Source organism: Pithys albifrons, chromosome 1, assembly GCF_047495875.1.
Source record: "Pithys albifrons albifrons isolate INPA30051 chromosome 1, PitAlb_v1, whole genome shotgun sequence".
Classification (NCBI taxonomy): Eukaryota; Metazoa; Chordata; class Aves; order Passeriformes; family Thamnophilidae; genus Pithys; species Pithys albifrons.
In genome coordinates, this window is record NC_092458.1 from 90,338,664 (window position 1) to 90,354,213 (window position 15,550).

General features: G+C 46.7%; 1 protein-coding gene across 4 annotated transcripts in view; it reads right to left on the reverse strand.

Moving 5' to 3' along the window:
* The window catches only part of TMEM39A (transmembrane protein 39A), a 19,476-nt gene extending 6,942 nt beyond the window's left edge, over positions 1-12,534 (reverse strand). Inside the window, exons 1-2 of one of the 4 annotated variants that reach the window (XM_071560307.1) lie at positions 12,229-12,534; positions 1,059-1,252 (exon numbers count right to left, since the gene is read on the reverse strand). In XM_071560307.1, the coding sequence (XP_071416408.1) occupies positions 1,059-1,171 (113 nt within the window). In that variant the 5' untranslated portion in view covers positions 1,172-1,252; positions 12,229-12,534. Of the gene's footprint in view, positions 1-1,058; positions 1,253-1,941; positions 2,049-6,673; positions 6,867-12,228 lie in introns of those variants that run through there. The other 3 variants (XM_071560313.1, XM_071560300.1, XM_071560324.1) reach the window with 3 other exon arrangements.
* Between the last annotated feature and the right edge of the window lie 3,016 nt (positions 12,535-15,550).

Genomic DNA, 15,550 nt, shown 5'->3' on the forward strand with positions numbered 1-15,550 from the left:
AAAGAGGGACAACTAAAAATGGAATGAAGTAATTCAGCCACATTCTCATACTTCCTTTTTTCCTAGCTTTCAGAGGAGGCTAGAACAACTGACAGCTCTTACTGAGGAAGTTCAGACGTAACTATGTTGTGTCTGACTGAAACCAGAATAAGCAACACTCTCCAAAGACCCTGAGCACTGACTCTGTGGTCCCAAAAAGTCACTTGCTCCTCAAGAACCTCAGACTGTGCCATCTGTCCATCTGTCCCAGACAGAAATGTCTGTAAAGGCCAAAGCTACATGGCTTGGATTGCTATAGCCTGTTAAGAGTGAACCTATACGAGGGCCTCTGCATGCAGCAAACAGCTTTTCTTCTTTGCCAGCTTTTCTATGGAAGGAAGTAACACTGGGCCCTTTCAGTTTTCATACCAAACATATGAATGAAACCCTAAATGTGTTCCTGTTTCAGCCCCCAACTTCTCCAGAAAATGGAGATGATCTTTGCCAGCTGTGAGAATTAGTTTCATCTGCAGTCAGCAGGTCTAAAACAGAATAAAGGCATGTCCCTGCCCAGCCTTTCTTTTATGTGGGAGGAGGAGTCACAGCTGTGCTCTGACATGTCACACTAATTCCCTGTGGCATTGCAGGCAAGCAAGGAAGAGACACAAGGACTCATCATTTGCTAGGACTCACTGCTCTGGGACCTGCTGCAGGCAAGACAAATGGAGCACTGTGCAATTTCCACCCCCTGGCTGTTTTTACCACAGTGAGCAGTGAGGGGTTGAAGATCATTTCCACAATCCTCTCCATGGGGCTGGTTTTAATGTATGATGTCAAGAAAGGGGCCACAGCATGTGCCATAGTGGAGCTCAGAAAGAAAGCTGGAACAGAGGTTTGTCACACAGAGCATATTTCCTCTTGAATGAGCCATCTCCTAACGCCACAAGTTGCCATCTCCCAAGTTCCTCACTTTAACCACAAAGCCATACTCACACACAGAGTTCAGAGTGGATCAGGGCTCATTGCTTTAAGTGCTGTGCTAGCCACAGGTGTCTCAACAGCCCTACCTTTGTCCTCACCTGTTTCTCAAACCAGTACCGTTTCCACAGCTCCCACCAACCAGCGTCTGGAGAGAAGGCAAAGCTGAACGGCTTAGCTGTTGCCGGCTGGGTCCCCTCCTTCCACCGGGCATGACCAGGAACCAGTCCACTTCCAGTGCCTCCAGCAGGCTGTGCCCTGAGACCCAGACAATGATCCAAAAGCCTTCCCAGGTCTGCAAAGGAGGCAGAAACATTACTTAAGCTGCAAACTTCTGTTCATCTAGTTCACACTCTAGCCAAGAAAATTCATGCAAAAGAAAGTAGTCACTCTCTCACACTGTGGGACAATCATCACCACTCTAAAACACTGTGCCATTTCAATGGCACCAGATCAGCTTCTGCTTGCACAAGCACCATGAATGCCATGGACATCATGTCTTTAAAAAGCAGCTGCTTAAATTAGCCATCAGTGACTGCTAGCACTTCCTGCTGGCTGGAAAGCACCACCAACCATTTCCAGTGCTGGAGATGACACAACCGTGTTTCACTTCAAAAGCAAGCCTGGGGAAGAGCCCTCTCTATATTGTGGTGGAGCTACTAGAGTTTCACAGGTCTTTTCAACCACTCAACATGTTACTTGACAGGCTCTGATGCTGGTAGGAATTTGGACACCCTCTGGCAGAGCTCTAAACAGCAGACTGGTTTCCATGAAGGCAGCTGCATGGTTCAGCTCCCTTCTGTGCTAAGAAAGCCTGACTGACATGAAGGTAGGAGGTCCATTTTAAAGTGGTCCTAGTCAGCATAGTGCAGCAAAACACACATGTATGCATGTACTTCAAATGCACGTGCAGGCAATCACATAACCCAGCCCTCAAAAGAAAAATATTAGTAAGCTCGTACATGCTTATTTATTTTTACTTACACATTTAAATGTGTCAGTTCCTTAAAATGGACTCGAATGAGAGAGGCTGGGCAACTCAGAATATCAGTGACAATGGTGGATTCTTCTGGCACAGACTTTATCACTTCCTCTACAGTTTTGCTTTTATTTCATTGGTTTCCCACATGACACTGCAAGGATTTCGGCAGTCAGGTAAGTTTCTGATGGCAGACATAAGGGAGTGAGGGACTGAACTGGAATGCAAATCTGCAAGTGACTCCAAGAACATGTGCTGTAAAGAAACAGAACACTGAGCAAGCATCTCACTACACGGACTTTGGTGTGTCTGTGAGTCTGGAGACTAATCAGCTGCCCTTTTGGAAAAATATCATGCCCAGAACCAAACCAGGGTCCAAAAAAACACCACCACCTTCTGGGAAACTCTAGATCTAGTTTTGAAATCTGCAGATGGAACCTATCATCTATTTATAATTAAGTTATCACCTCCTTTAAAATCCTGAGAAATCACAGCTGGCAGAAATGCCAGGAAGTTTTGTCAATGAGTCACACCACTGTCACCATGAACACAGTGTGCAGGAGAACCACTCCAAAAAACTCCCTGAAAGAATCATCCTTTTTATTAAAATTTCTCATCCTTCATCTCTACTCCAATAGTCAACTCTTGTGAACCGATTTTCAACAAAAATCCACGATGTTTTAAAATATGAATGCTTTCCACATATCCACATGAGGATCATTTGCAAAAAAAAAAATCCCCAAACAAAACTGCAAAACCACACCAAAACCCAGAGATTCTGGAGAGAGAAAAAACCAAACAGAAAAGGAGATGTGTAAATGCATGAAAGGAGAACAAACATTGGACAACTTTGGTTTGGAAGAAAATAATGTCTTTTGGCAGACTTTAAACTCCCATTGTAATTCCAATGACAAGATAACAGAGAATTGAAGCCTTCCTTATCCTTCTAGTTAAAGCTTTCAGACAATTTTCTCTAGGACGTTCTGGAGTTTTATTTGGGAACATTTACATTACAGGAGTTAAATATAAAGAGAAGAAAGTTCTTCTGCATGCACAAGATGAGCAGAGGCAGCAACAAACAATGCAGAATTCACTTAGGGCATCTAGACTTTTGATAAGTAGCTGAAGTGAAGGAAAAAAATTGAGAAAAAGCTCTAAAAAAGAACAAACTTGAAAGCCACTTTAAGCCAAATTTAACTGCTACAGGGACTGTGGAAGCTAAAACAATTCTGATTCAACTTACAGGATATTTATGATAATGGATGCAATATGTTGGTGGTCTAATTAGTGCTATTAACAGTGGAAGGTATTTTATGTGACATTGAATAATTAATGTAAATAATTTAACAGGTCTCATTAGTATCATCCCATTAGTATGCCTCACACGCTCATCAATACAAACACTTGGACACTAAGGAATTGCACTTTCACCCCCTGGTTTTGCAAACCAGTAAAATGCAGGGTTTCTATCAGTAAAAGGGACTGCCTGTGGAAAGCAGCCATCCCTAACATCAGTGCACATATTTTAAATGCACTTGAATAAGCCCTTTCACAGTGATCCATGGACATATAGACTGGGCAGTTCCCCAAGCCAAGCTTTAAATAACTCTTACTTCACTGGAATTAGATCATATTAGGTAGGCGTCTGTTAGAGCAAAATCTGCCAAAGAACTATTCCTTTTTGGTTTGCTTCTGTTTTGTAAAACTGGCCACAAAACTGAAGCTCCACAGATAAAGCTAAACAAAGCAGTGAGATTACAGATCAGTTCAACTCTAAGTCTGCTTTTTTTGGCCTTGAACCAATCAACAGCTCTCCTTTTTGAGGAGAGAGACATGAGGAAAAGCCTTTTTATACCATTCAATTAATAAACAAAGGCATGATTCTACTTTGAAAAATATGTGAACAAAAAAAGTGTCCACAACCCTTTAATTCAACAGAAAAGATTCCTGTGTGCATCCAAATCATATTAAGTATTAATGAAGAGCCAACAGGCTCCCTTCTCTGTTTGCAGTTCCCACCCTATCAGCGATCTTATTTTATATAGAGTCATGCAGAAAAAGTGAGTGATAAAAGATAAAAGCTTTTCCTGACAAGCCTCTTTAGTCTATTAATGTGATTCCACATTGTTCTTTCTCCAGTTCACCAACAATTTCCCTCAAAAAATCAGTCACATACTTGTAGTCTGTTCATCCTCAAATCCTCAGAACTGAAACAACCCATCTTCCAAGACCTCCTCTCTCCAGGCAGATGTGGGCATCATAAAAACACACAAGCAGGACCTATCTGGGACCAGCTACAGAATAGCAGACAGTGGTCCTGCCCATGCATATGAAATGGGTGTGGGCATGGACAACTCTTGGGTTCCAGGACAGACCGTGCTCTTTCTCTGGGACCAAGACAAAGCATTCACCTGTGACACAGTTATAAGAAGATCCAGAAACGAGGCATCAGACCCTCTGATTTCCAGTTCTTCATTTTAGGACTACAGAAAAGGACCACTTAGTCATTTTGGTTCTCTGCACCAACACTCCCTCCTGCCCATCAGCTTCCCAGCTATCCCATTAGGCAGGATCAAGGCAGGCAAGAACCACAGCTGTGTGCAAGGCTTTACTGATAAAGAGCCAGGCAGATGAATTACCCACCAGTTCAGAGGTGAACCAGCATGCAGCCCTGTCCTGCTCTCCAGGGATTATCACTCAGAACCATGTTCCTGCATTAGCAGCTGCCCAAACATCTCTTGCAAGAGGCAAATCAGGAGAGAGTCAGTGACTCATCAGAATGGAAAGTCTGCCTAGTTCCCCATCTCTTTGCTGGAAACACCACAATGCTCAGCCAGTTATTTTGATGGCGTTAACACTTTTTAAATGGAGAAAACTCTGAGACTTCAGTCCTCTTGGGAAACTCACTGCACCAAATCAAGAATGAGAACTCTGAGCGGCTGGAAAACATTCAAGAGGCTCTTCTCACTCCACAAGACCTACAACTTACTCTCAAGAGCAGAAAGGGGAATGTGATCAACCTCACTTGCAGCAACGTGGCTTGAGAAGACCACAGGTCTCTCATTGGCAACTCTCCATCTCGATTAAAGTCACCCTCTTCCTGCCAAGTCAGCATGTGACATCTCAGGGAGAAGCAACGTGGCCTCTGTGGTGAGTGAGGGAGCTCTGCCTGCCTCGTCCTCCTCAGCAATACAGAAGCTCCCAGCAAGACTTTCCATTCAGGGTGTCCATGCTTTATGGAAACACACCTGTGCAGTGTTCCCTTGAAGGGAAGTGCAGCAGGTCAACCCCATGACACGGCTGCAGAGCACTGACACAAAGCACGATCCTGTCTCTGAAACTGAAACAATCAATACAAAAAGGTCTCTTGGTTACTGCTGTCGTCTATTCAAGTCGCTGTAGCTGGTCAGCCTAATCCCAAACTTGTGTTTGTCCAGCCATCCAGTTGTCTTTGCAAATTATCACCGAATCCACCATATAGACAATTTTCTTTTGAACTTTGAACACTGGAAGTCCCAGTTACTGTAGGTTAATTTTACTTCCTTTTAGTGTGAACCATTTATTTATTTCTTCAAATTTATAAATTTTTTTTAAAAAAACAAAACCAAAAAACCCCACCCACTTTGACAGCTGGAAAAACTGAGACACAAAGCTGGTAACAGATTCACCCAACATAGAAAGAAAAAAATCCTAAGAGAGCGTAGGAACAGCAATGGCTGCACCCAAGCCTTGGTCATAAGGCCACCCTGTCAGCACCTGCCACACAAAAAGCCAAGAAAAGCTGAAAAAATTCTGTGGAAGCCCTCACTTGGTCTGGGAATAAAATAAGCATTTGGTTGTTGTGAGGGAGGAAACAACCAACAAGTTATCAGATGGAAAACTAAATATTTGGCTTGCGCAGGGCTGCCCCAGTGCTAAGTCAACACAACCTTTCAACTCCAGCTGCCTCCAAAGGCACACACCCGCCACCTGGCCCAGAGCTGGGAGGCAAAACCGGTTAGGAGGGAGGTCTCCAAGTCAGCATATTTTTCAAGTCCTCATGGCATACAGAGCAATGGATTAAGATGGAAATTTGGGGGAAAAGAGAGAGAGAGACAGAACCCCCACTGAGGTGCAGCTCAGACTCCATCAAACAGGATGAGAGCTGGGTGGTGAATCACTGCTGTCAGGTGATGCACCAGCAAGAGTAATTTTTACTCAGTGACTAAGAACCAAGAACCTCCTCTGTAAGAACAAAACCAAGCCATCAAGACCAGGTCAGCGTAGGCTTTTCTGATACAGCACAACTCTGGCTTAAGAGGCTCAATATATCAGTCTTCTACACACACGCCAAAAACAGTCAAAGTAGCAAGAAAAAGGCAAGAATTCACAAATAGCATATACACTGAATGACTCATTTCAAGCATCTTCAGCAAGGAAGACTAGAGCTAAGAAGACAGATAAGTGGGGAAAGTAAGAGACAAGGTGAAGGCAGCACCTGCCGTTTGTAGCTGCTGCAGTACTTCAAATACCCACAGACAAAAACGGGAGCAGGAAAGAAAAGTTTTACAGGAAAAGCCTCTCAAGGTTGAAGTGCAGTAAGCTCATTCAGCTCATTTTGCAGAACACAGATTTAAGTTCTTAATACTCCAGACCAATCAAATTATCCAAGAGACTGAAAGAGCAATTTTTAAAAACGGAGAAGGATTTCCAACCCAAAGCCAATATATTCCTTTAAAGTCCCCTCAAAGACCTTACTTGAGGAGGTACAAGGAGGAAATTTCCAGAGGTATGCAGGTGATATGGTCCTCTTCAGAATACAGGCGACTTCAAGTCTTTGTGAATTGGAGGAAAGAAGATACGCACACTCAGTGCTCTTAATGAACGTCTGGAGAGTACAAGAACAAAGCCACAATTCTTGGAGTAATAAAATCATATTGCCTTATAACCATATAATTACCTTGTGCAACTAACTGCTGCAGGAGGTTAAAGCAAACAGCTTAGGAAGACTTTAATGAATGACTGTAATAATTTCATGAATGAACACAAGTGAATTTGTATTTCAAAAAATCTGAAAAAAACAAAACTATCACACAACACAAGATCCTCAGGGCTCAGCAGCTGCAAGTGGCCAATAACACTCCTCATCAAGACAACAGTATTACACAGTTAGCAAGACGTTAACATTTTCCTTGGCTTCTTCTGATGTATACAGCAACACTGACAGCCAAACACAGGATCTGGGAATAAAGAAAGAATTGGCTTGTTCTCATGTGAGAAAAAGACAGAATTGCAAAGTTGAGCTTTTCCAGCAGCAAAGGGAAATGCAGGCCTGACCAGTTGGGTCATGGTTTATTTTGGTCCTACAGTTCCCATGCTTTAAAGTCATGTGTGGAAAGGGACAGCAAGTCCAGCCTCATCCAGAGAGAGAGGCTCAAACTAAAGAGCTGGCAGGAATCACTGAGCTAGACATACAGCTCTCTGAGTATATAGCAACACAAAAGTTTTAAGCTCCAACTGTTTAGAAGGGGACACTGGTTGGAAAGTAATGTTAAATCACAAGGGCAAAGTTTTAGCAGACACAACACAGGCAAAGCTATCAAAGCTGGCCCTTAATACAGTTTATCAACACACACTCCTAAGTACATCTTGCCCCAAAGCTCTTCAGTAAACATTATGCACAGCCACGGCTCTGCTAAAACACAGCCACAGATCACCCTCCCATTTCAATGTGTCATGCACAGTAACAGGGAAAGGAGGGGAATTTTAGGCATGACCGCTGAAATTTGTTCTTCAAGTTATCAGGGCAAATGCACAACAGAACAGGTCACTGCTGATGGAGGAGAAGAGAAAAAATAGAAAAAGATAGAAGATGCTCTTGCTTTAAGAGCCCACCTTCACATTTTAAGTCAAACAAGCCACCAAAATACACATTCTCCTCCCAACCCTGAACATATACACACTATCTAATGGCCTGAATACAGGCCAGGACACCACTTGCTTTTTAATCTCTCCTCTTAACTGACTTACAGGGAACTTGTTTTACCAATTTAGACCCCACCCCACTTTCCTTATCCCAAACAGCGTGAACTGTTCAGCAAGTCTTTCTCCTCCCAGGGGTCTCTGTACATAATAGCGAATATTTTTTACAGTATTATTTTAGTGCTTTAGACAAGCTTTTTTTAAAACAAACAGAAGCAGCTTTCCTGCTGGTTTTGTTTCTCTGCCAATCCCTATGTTTAATTTAATGGAGATCAGCCATGATGACAAATCATGGGCAGTCAATAAGATTTTTCTATTTTGTCCTCAAATAGCTAAAAATAAGGGAGGCATCTGCCATCTGTAGCAATGAGTTTGAAGGCACAAAGTAGAAAGTTCAAAACTGCTTCCTTGAGCCTTACTCCAAGTCATTCACTGGGGCTCACAGAGGAAAGTATCAGTGCAACAATGTTTTGCACATCCCTGACATCGTGGAAAAGCAAAATTATTTCAGGGAATTCTAAATAAATTGTAATTGCATAAATCATAAATTTGCATTAAAATAGAAACCACATTTGAGAATACATCAACTCTCCCCTGCTTATCTCTTAAACAAGAGGTACAAATACAAGTTCCCCACAAAACAGAAAGAGTGCTCAACTTCCATGAGTCTGGTAGGCAGCACTCAGAACTCTGTATGACTGACTACAGAGCAACTAATCGAGCAGATTGGGAAAATGCAACAGGATACATTAATTAATTATACCAAGACCAATTTACCTGTTTGAATCTGCATATGCTCTCCCTTTTATGCATTTATGTGCCACAGGTGTCTACTGACAATTCTGCTTTAATCCAACCAATTCCAAACCCCGCAGCACACACGGGTGCTGCTGCACCATCAGCCAGCATGGCCCTCCTCACCACCTTGCATAATACCCACTTCCCACCAGAAGTCTCATTTTCTGCTTGCAACACCCCAAAAACTCAAAAAAAGGGCTGGAAGTAACTCTCCAATGACTCCACTCCACAAAGAAATCTTTCAGGAGAGTTTGTGATAACTCACGAGAGATTTTCCCAAGTCACCCAGCTACTGGAGGTTCACCTCTGATTTTAGAAATCCACCTGCTACGAGCAATGCCACTTAACTAACAGTGTTAGGGTTAGAAATAAATGGACTAAAGTTCTGATCTGCACAAGAGACCTGCTGTCATTAGGTGCATAAAGAAGAGGAGACAGCTAAAGAAGAGGACACAGCCAACTTCATGGCACTATCCATTACCATGACAGGTGAAACTCCACAGCCAGAGAGCAGATAAGGAGATGGCAGAGGGAAGGGAGCACTGAAAGAAGAGGAAGGTCAGTGGTTGTAATCTCGTATCTCTTATGATTTCTTGTGCATAAGCTGGCACTGCACTAATGTCAAACTGGTTTAGTTCTCCAATAGAATGGCAGTGCAAGGAAAACAAAAATTGTGCCTCAAAAAGGAAAATACATATAACAGAATATCATACCATACAATTAACTATGACACATCAAGTAATACTAAAGATCCCAAGTATTTAAGTAGATTCTGCAAGACAAATTCAACACTCCTCTGTACTTCTCGTTCCATAAACATGCTAGGACATAAAATTTCACAACAGATAGACAAAGGAATTGTCAGAAATAGAAAATATTTTTAAGGCCAAATGTTCTAATAGCAAACAAATTCTGCCAAATTTCTGACTTCCACCAATACTAAAAAGCATATACAACTTTGTATTGACAAAATATCTTTTCTTTAAAACCAGTGTATGAATCCAACCCCTCCAACTCCAGAGTTTCACACCTGTAAACTAAAACTGAACCACATGATTGTGACTGCCTGAAGAAAACATCTTCCAGGATTTCGTGATTGTGAGGCACAGGGAAAGCATTGAGACAGAAGAGTAGGATGGTCTCAGAATCAGTACTATCTTGTTGCTTTCCATCATATCCACCTTTAGGAGCTGTAACTCTGCAGAGCAGTACAGAGTAGCCCAATTGACTTCTGAACCGAGTGCTCATGGAAACTGGAAGCCATCTTAACAAACATTTCCATGAACTGAATGCTCATGGAAAGTGGAAGCCATCTTAACACACATATATGCTCTTGTGGTGTTGTCAAACAGCCAGATTTGATGCCCTCAGAAGGAAAAAAGTATGAAGTTTTATGATGCCCAGGCTTCAGTTACCCAAGTCAATTCATATTACAGACTCTTTCAGAGAAAGATTTGTGTTCAGTGCTGCTCAGTTTCAAAACCAGCAAAAAGGTGTGGGGTTTCCCCTTCAAATACTACATACAATTTGTTTCTGTCTCTAAAGATTCAGAACAAAAAGTAGTGGCTGAAGAATGCATAAACAAAAAAGTGATTAGGCCTGTCTCCTTTCGAGTAATACATAAAAGTATATGTGTATTGGCAATGCAACAAACATTGCTAATACAGGCAGGCTGCTAAGATGAAAATAACTTTATTTCCTTAGCTACTGAAGAATGACATTAGTTTCACTGTAAGGAAGATAATTCAGCAAGGTGCTAACCTGTACATTGCAAGTTTTTAAAAGACTTTATCTTCTTACAAGCAGAACAGAAACATGTTCTGCAAAAGTAGGAAGCAAAATATTTTATCCTCATTTTACAGAAAGACTGTAGAAAAATGAAAGTAAGAAATAAAAATAAAAGGCCTGCCTTTTCTAAATTATTAATGGTTTTGAGTCCTCAGGTTGAGCCAATATAGACACCTCTGTCAGCAGGAGTGAGGATATCCAGAGCTTCTGAAAATCTCATCTCAGATGCTTGCCAGTTACTATGTCTGCAAAGAGAGAGCAGGAATGAGCTGTACAGGCGGCATAAGGGTGTTCTACAGTCTTGAAATCAGGAGTGCACATCACACTGGGTACAGTGTCATTGATATTACCTGAGCTTCTCTGTTGTTCCAAATAATGGATGACATTCCCACCTGGTGTGCTGGTTTGTACTGCAAAACCTGAGTCAAAGATGCTCAAGAACAGAAACAAGGAGTAGCTGCATCTACACCTGAAGAAATTCCAGTCAGATAAGGGACAGGAAGGAGCAGGTGAAGTTTCAGCCCAATTCCCAGAGTGGTCAGCATTTCCTGGCTACCACTTTGGCATCAGTCAACCCAGATTTTACCAACAGAGTATTATCCAACTGTGATGCCAAACACCTTGGCTGAAGGACCCTGCACTCCAACAGGAGCAGCTGGAAGGAGAAATGAGTGTCAGAAACGCTGGAGCAACAGGAATGCCAGGAGGTGAACAAAGGAGCAGACTGTTGGTTAAAGGACTGATGTCCTGTGCTTTCAGCATCCCATGAAACTGGAGATGAGCCATTCCAGTCCCATCCCTGTACTACAGTATCCCTCTCCCAGAAAATCTCTTCTGGTCACAGTGGGTTAACAGACAGAAGGGATGATTACAGAAGGGATGCCTCGTCTCCAAAAACTTCACAACTCACTGCTTTGTAACACAGACATCTCATTTCTTCACTTACAGTCGTAACAGATGCCAGTGACGTGAGGGGCCCCTTATTCACAATAAAAAGCATGCATGAGAGCAATCATAGATTGCAGACAAAGCTGCCTCTGTTTCTGCTATAAGTTCACATGTTAAAATGATGCTGGAGTAGCGACTGAGCTGCCTCATGTAAAAAAGGAAAATCACCAGCCCAACTGCTCCCTACGTAACAGAAGATGATTGATACCCTGTTTTCTGAGTGGTACAAAAAAAGAACAGCAATAGAAATGTGCATCCATATGCATTCTGGAAACGGTACCTTATGGTAAGTTGAATTTGCCTGGACTTGCAGAGCTGCAGCTTTCACAGACTACCCCTTTGCCCCCTCCTGTGCTGGACTGATTACGTGGGGGCACCGCTTTAAAAGCCCACCTACCCGTGACCCCAGGCCAACTTCCTCGCGTTTAATCCCCAGCTCTCTCCCGCCCCGGCGCTCCCGCTCCCAGCAGCGTGCGCGGACCCCCTGCTTTAGCCCTGGGAGTGCAGGAAATGTCTGAAAGGAGAAGCCCGGGACCAACGGCCGTAATTTACCAGCGGGACGGAACAAAGCCGGCAGCAGCCTGCCCACCCCACACAGACACACATACACACAGACACACACACAAACACAGAACCACACAGTCACACGCACGCACACACGGACACAAACGCACACACGGACCCAGACACACAGACAGACACACACGCGGAGTTTGGGGCGGGGGCTCCGGCGGTCCCAGCGCGGGGGTGGCCGGGGCCGTCCCGGCGCGGTGCTCCCAGCCCGGGTGGGTACTCACACATCCAAGCGCGGGCGGCGGCGCGGCTCGGACATCAGCCGGCAGCGGGGTCTCCTCCGGCGGCGAGCCCCGGCCCCGCAGCGCCCGGGGGGGGACGCGGCTGCGGTGGTGGGAGCCCCGCGGAACGCCGCTCCTCCCGCCGGGCAGGGCAGGCCCACCTCGCCGCTGCCCGCGGCGGGGCAGGGGCAGGGGCACGGGAAGGCAGAGGACGGGGAGAGGAGGAGGAGGAGGAGGCGGGCGGGCGGGCTCGGCCTCGGCGCGGCCCTGCACAGCGCCGGCTGCCCGGCAGACGTGGCAGTGCGGGCTGATGCTCTCATCACACGGCGACAGCGGCCGCGGCCGGCCCAGGCAGGGCAGCACCGCGGGGCGGGGCCGCGCCGCCATCTTGGTGGTGGCACCGGAGCTGCCCTGCTGTGCTGGGCCAGGCCTGCCCTGCCTGCCTTGCCTTGTCCTGCCCTGCTTGCCCGGCCGTGCCTTGCCTTGTCCTGCCCTACCCTGCCTTGCCCTGTCTTCCCTACCCAGTGCTGCCCGGCCCTGCCCTGCCTGGCCCTGCCTTGTCTGCCCCTCCTGCCCCAGCCCTACCTGCTCTGCCTTGCCTTGCCCTGCCTTCCATGTCCGGCCCTGCCCAGCCCTGCCTGCTCTGCCGTGCCTTCTCTTCCCTGCCCTGCCTTGCCTGCCCTGCCCACTCTGCCCTGCCTTGCCTTGCCCCGCTTGCCCTGCCCAGCCCTGCCTGCCCTGCCCCTCCTGCCCCAGCCCTACCTGCCTTGCCTTGCCCTGATTTCCCTGCCCAGCCCTGCCTGCCCTGCCCTGCTTGCCCATGCCCTGCCTTGCCTTCCCTGCCCAGCCCTGCCTTGCCTTCCCTGCCCTGCTTGGCCCTGTCCTGCCTTGCCTTGCCTTGCCCAGCCCTGCCTGTCCTGTTTGCCCCTGCCTTGCCTGGCCCTGCTTTGCCCAGCCCAGCCCTGCCCAGCCCCACCCTGCCTGCCCTGCCTTGCCTGCCCTGCCTTGCCTTGTCCTTCCTTCCCTGCCCTGCCTGGCCCTGCCTGCCCTGTCCTGCCCTGCTTGCCCCTGCCTTGCCTGCCCTGCCCTGCCCAGCCCTGCCTGTCCCTTCCCTGCCTGGCCTGGCCCTGCCCAGCCCTGCCTTGCCTTGCCCTGCACTGCCGTCGCTGCTCAGCCCTGCCTTCCCTGCTCTGCCCTGCCCAGCCCAGCCCTGCCTTCTGTGCCCTGCCTGCCCTTTCCTGCCTGCCCTGCCTTGCCTTGCCCTGCCCCGCCCAGCTCTGCCTGCCCACCCTGCCCTGTGCACCCTGCCCTGCCAGCACAGCCCTGGCTGCCCTGCCCTGTCCACCCTGCCCTGCCCTGGCTGCCCTGCCCAGCCCTGCCTGCCCTGCCCTGCTCTGCCTTGCCTGTTCTGCCCCACACGGCCTGACCTTGCCCAGGCCTGCCCTGCCTGTGGGTTTGGGAGCCTCTTGGCGGGATGCACCATCTCCTGGTTTGCTCTACGGTCACAAATAACAATAGATCCCTAAAGCTCTACGCAGAATCACATACACAGAATCAGTTAGTCTGGAAAATAGCTCTGAGATCTGTCCAACCTATGACTGAACACCACCATGTCAGCTTCACCGCGGCACAAAGAGCCATGTCCAGTCTTTCCTTAAACATCTCCAGGGATGGTGACTCCATCACCTCCCTGGGCAGTCCATTCCAGTGTCTAATCACCCTTTTAAGTGAAGAAATTCCTCCTAATGTCCAGGCTAAAGCTCCCCTGGCAGAGTTTATGACTATGTCCTTTTGTCCTGTCAGTAGTTGCCTGGCAGAAGACACTGACCCCCACCTGGCTACACCCTCCTTTCAGATGGTTGTTGAGAGCAATAAGGTCCCCCTGAGCCTCCTTTTCTCCAGGATAAACACCCCCAGCTCCCTTAGCTGTTCCTCACAGGACTCGTGCTCCAGACCCTTCATCAGCTTCATTGCCCATCTCTGAACTTGCTGCAGTACCTCAATGTGTTTCTTGAAGTGAGGGGTCCAAAAACGGGCACTGTTCTCAGGGTGTGGCCACATTTTGCACCACGAGATACCAAAAAAAAAAAAAAAAGGAATTAACTGCCTCATTACAGGCAGCACATATGTCATGGTTGAGCAGCAACAGCTGAAAAGCTCCTTTGCCATTGCCACCCTCAGCTGACCACATTAGAAGGGATGCTCAGGTACCCAGGACAGCCCCAGGGCATTGGGAACCACTGGGAGGAACTGGCAGTCGGAAGGACATCGGTGATTCTGCAATAGTCACCCTGCGGCAGGGAACAGTCGGAGGTTGGAGGTGGTTGGCACCAAACTAACCCAGGGCTTTCTGGAGTGGCTGTCACCAAGGGACATCAGGACCAGTCAAAGGCTGTACTGCTGAAAAGATATGTCTTTGAATGATTAGCTCTCACACTCACAACAAGAGGGCTCCCAGGGAGTGAGAGGAAATATCGAAGAGAAGGAATTTTGCGTGTGAGCAATAACTAATTCTGTGTGGGAATGCATCTCCTCCTTGATGACCTGGTATGTCATGGGCCCACTCTGCTATAAATAATTCACCCTTATGCTGCCAATCCAGGTCCACCTGAGCCACCTGCTGGTTGTTTTGATGTTCTGCAGTGGCCCGACTCGGGTACATGTGCATGGATCACAAACAGGTTCTCATCCCAGGCAGCGATATCTTGCCAAAATGCAGCAGCCCAGTTGGATTTCCCTCTGTGCTGCCAGTTATGCTGCTTCCATCACTGCAACCACTCCCGCAGGCCATTTGCCACCATCCATGAGCCAGTATAAAGGTAAAGTATTGGCCATTTTTCTCACTCAACAATGTCTAAAGCCAGCTGGATGGCTTTCACCCCTGAAAACGGAATGGTCTCACCTTCTCCTTCAGAAGTTTGTGCAACTTCTCCTAGACGACTCCACACAGTTGCCTTCCACCTCCAATGCTTTCCTACCAGAGCTGTCAATAAACAAGGCATATTTCTTCTCACCTTCTGGTAATTTATTACACAATAGGGCCTCTTCAGCATGCATCACCTCCTTCTCTGGCCATATTCTGAAATCTTTACCTTCTGGCCAGTTAATGATCACTTTCAAGGTTCCTGAATGACTGGGGTTTCCTATTCAAGCTCGTTGTGTGATCAGTGGTGACCCACTTATTCCACATAACATCAGCTGTATGATGTGTAGAGGAGACCTTCCCTTTAAACATCCAGTCCAGCAGAGGTAACCACGGTGCTGGGAGAAGCTGTGCTTCAGTACTGGTCACTTCCAAAGCAACTCAAACCCCTTCATAAACTGC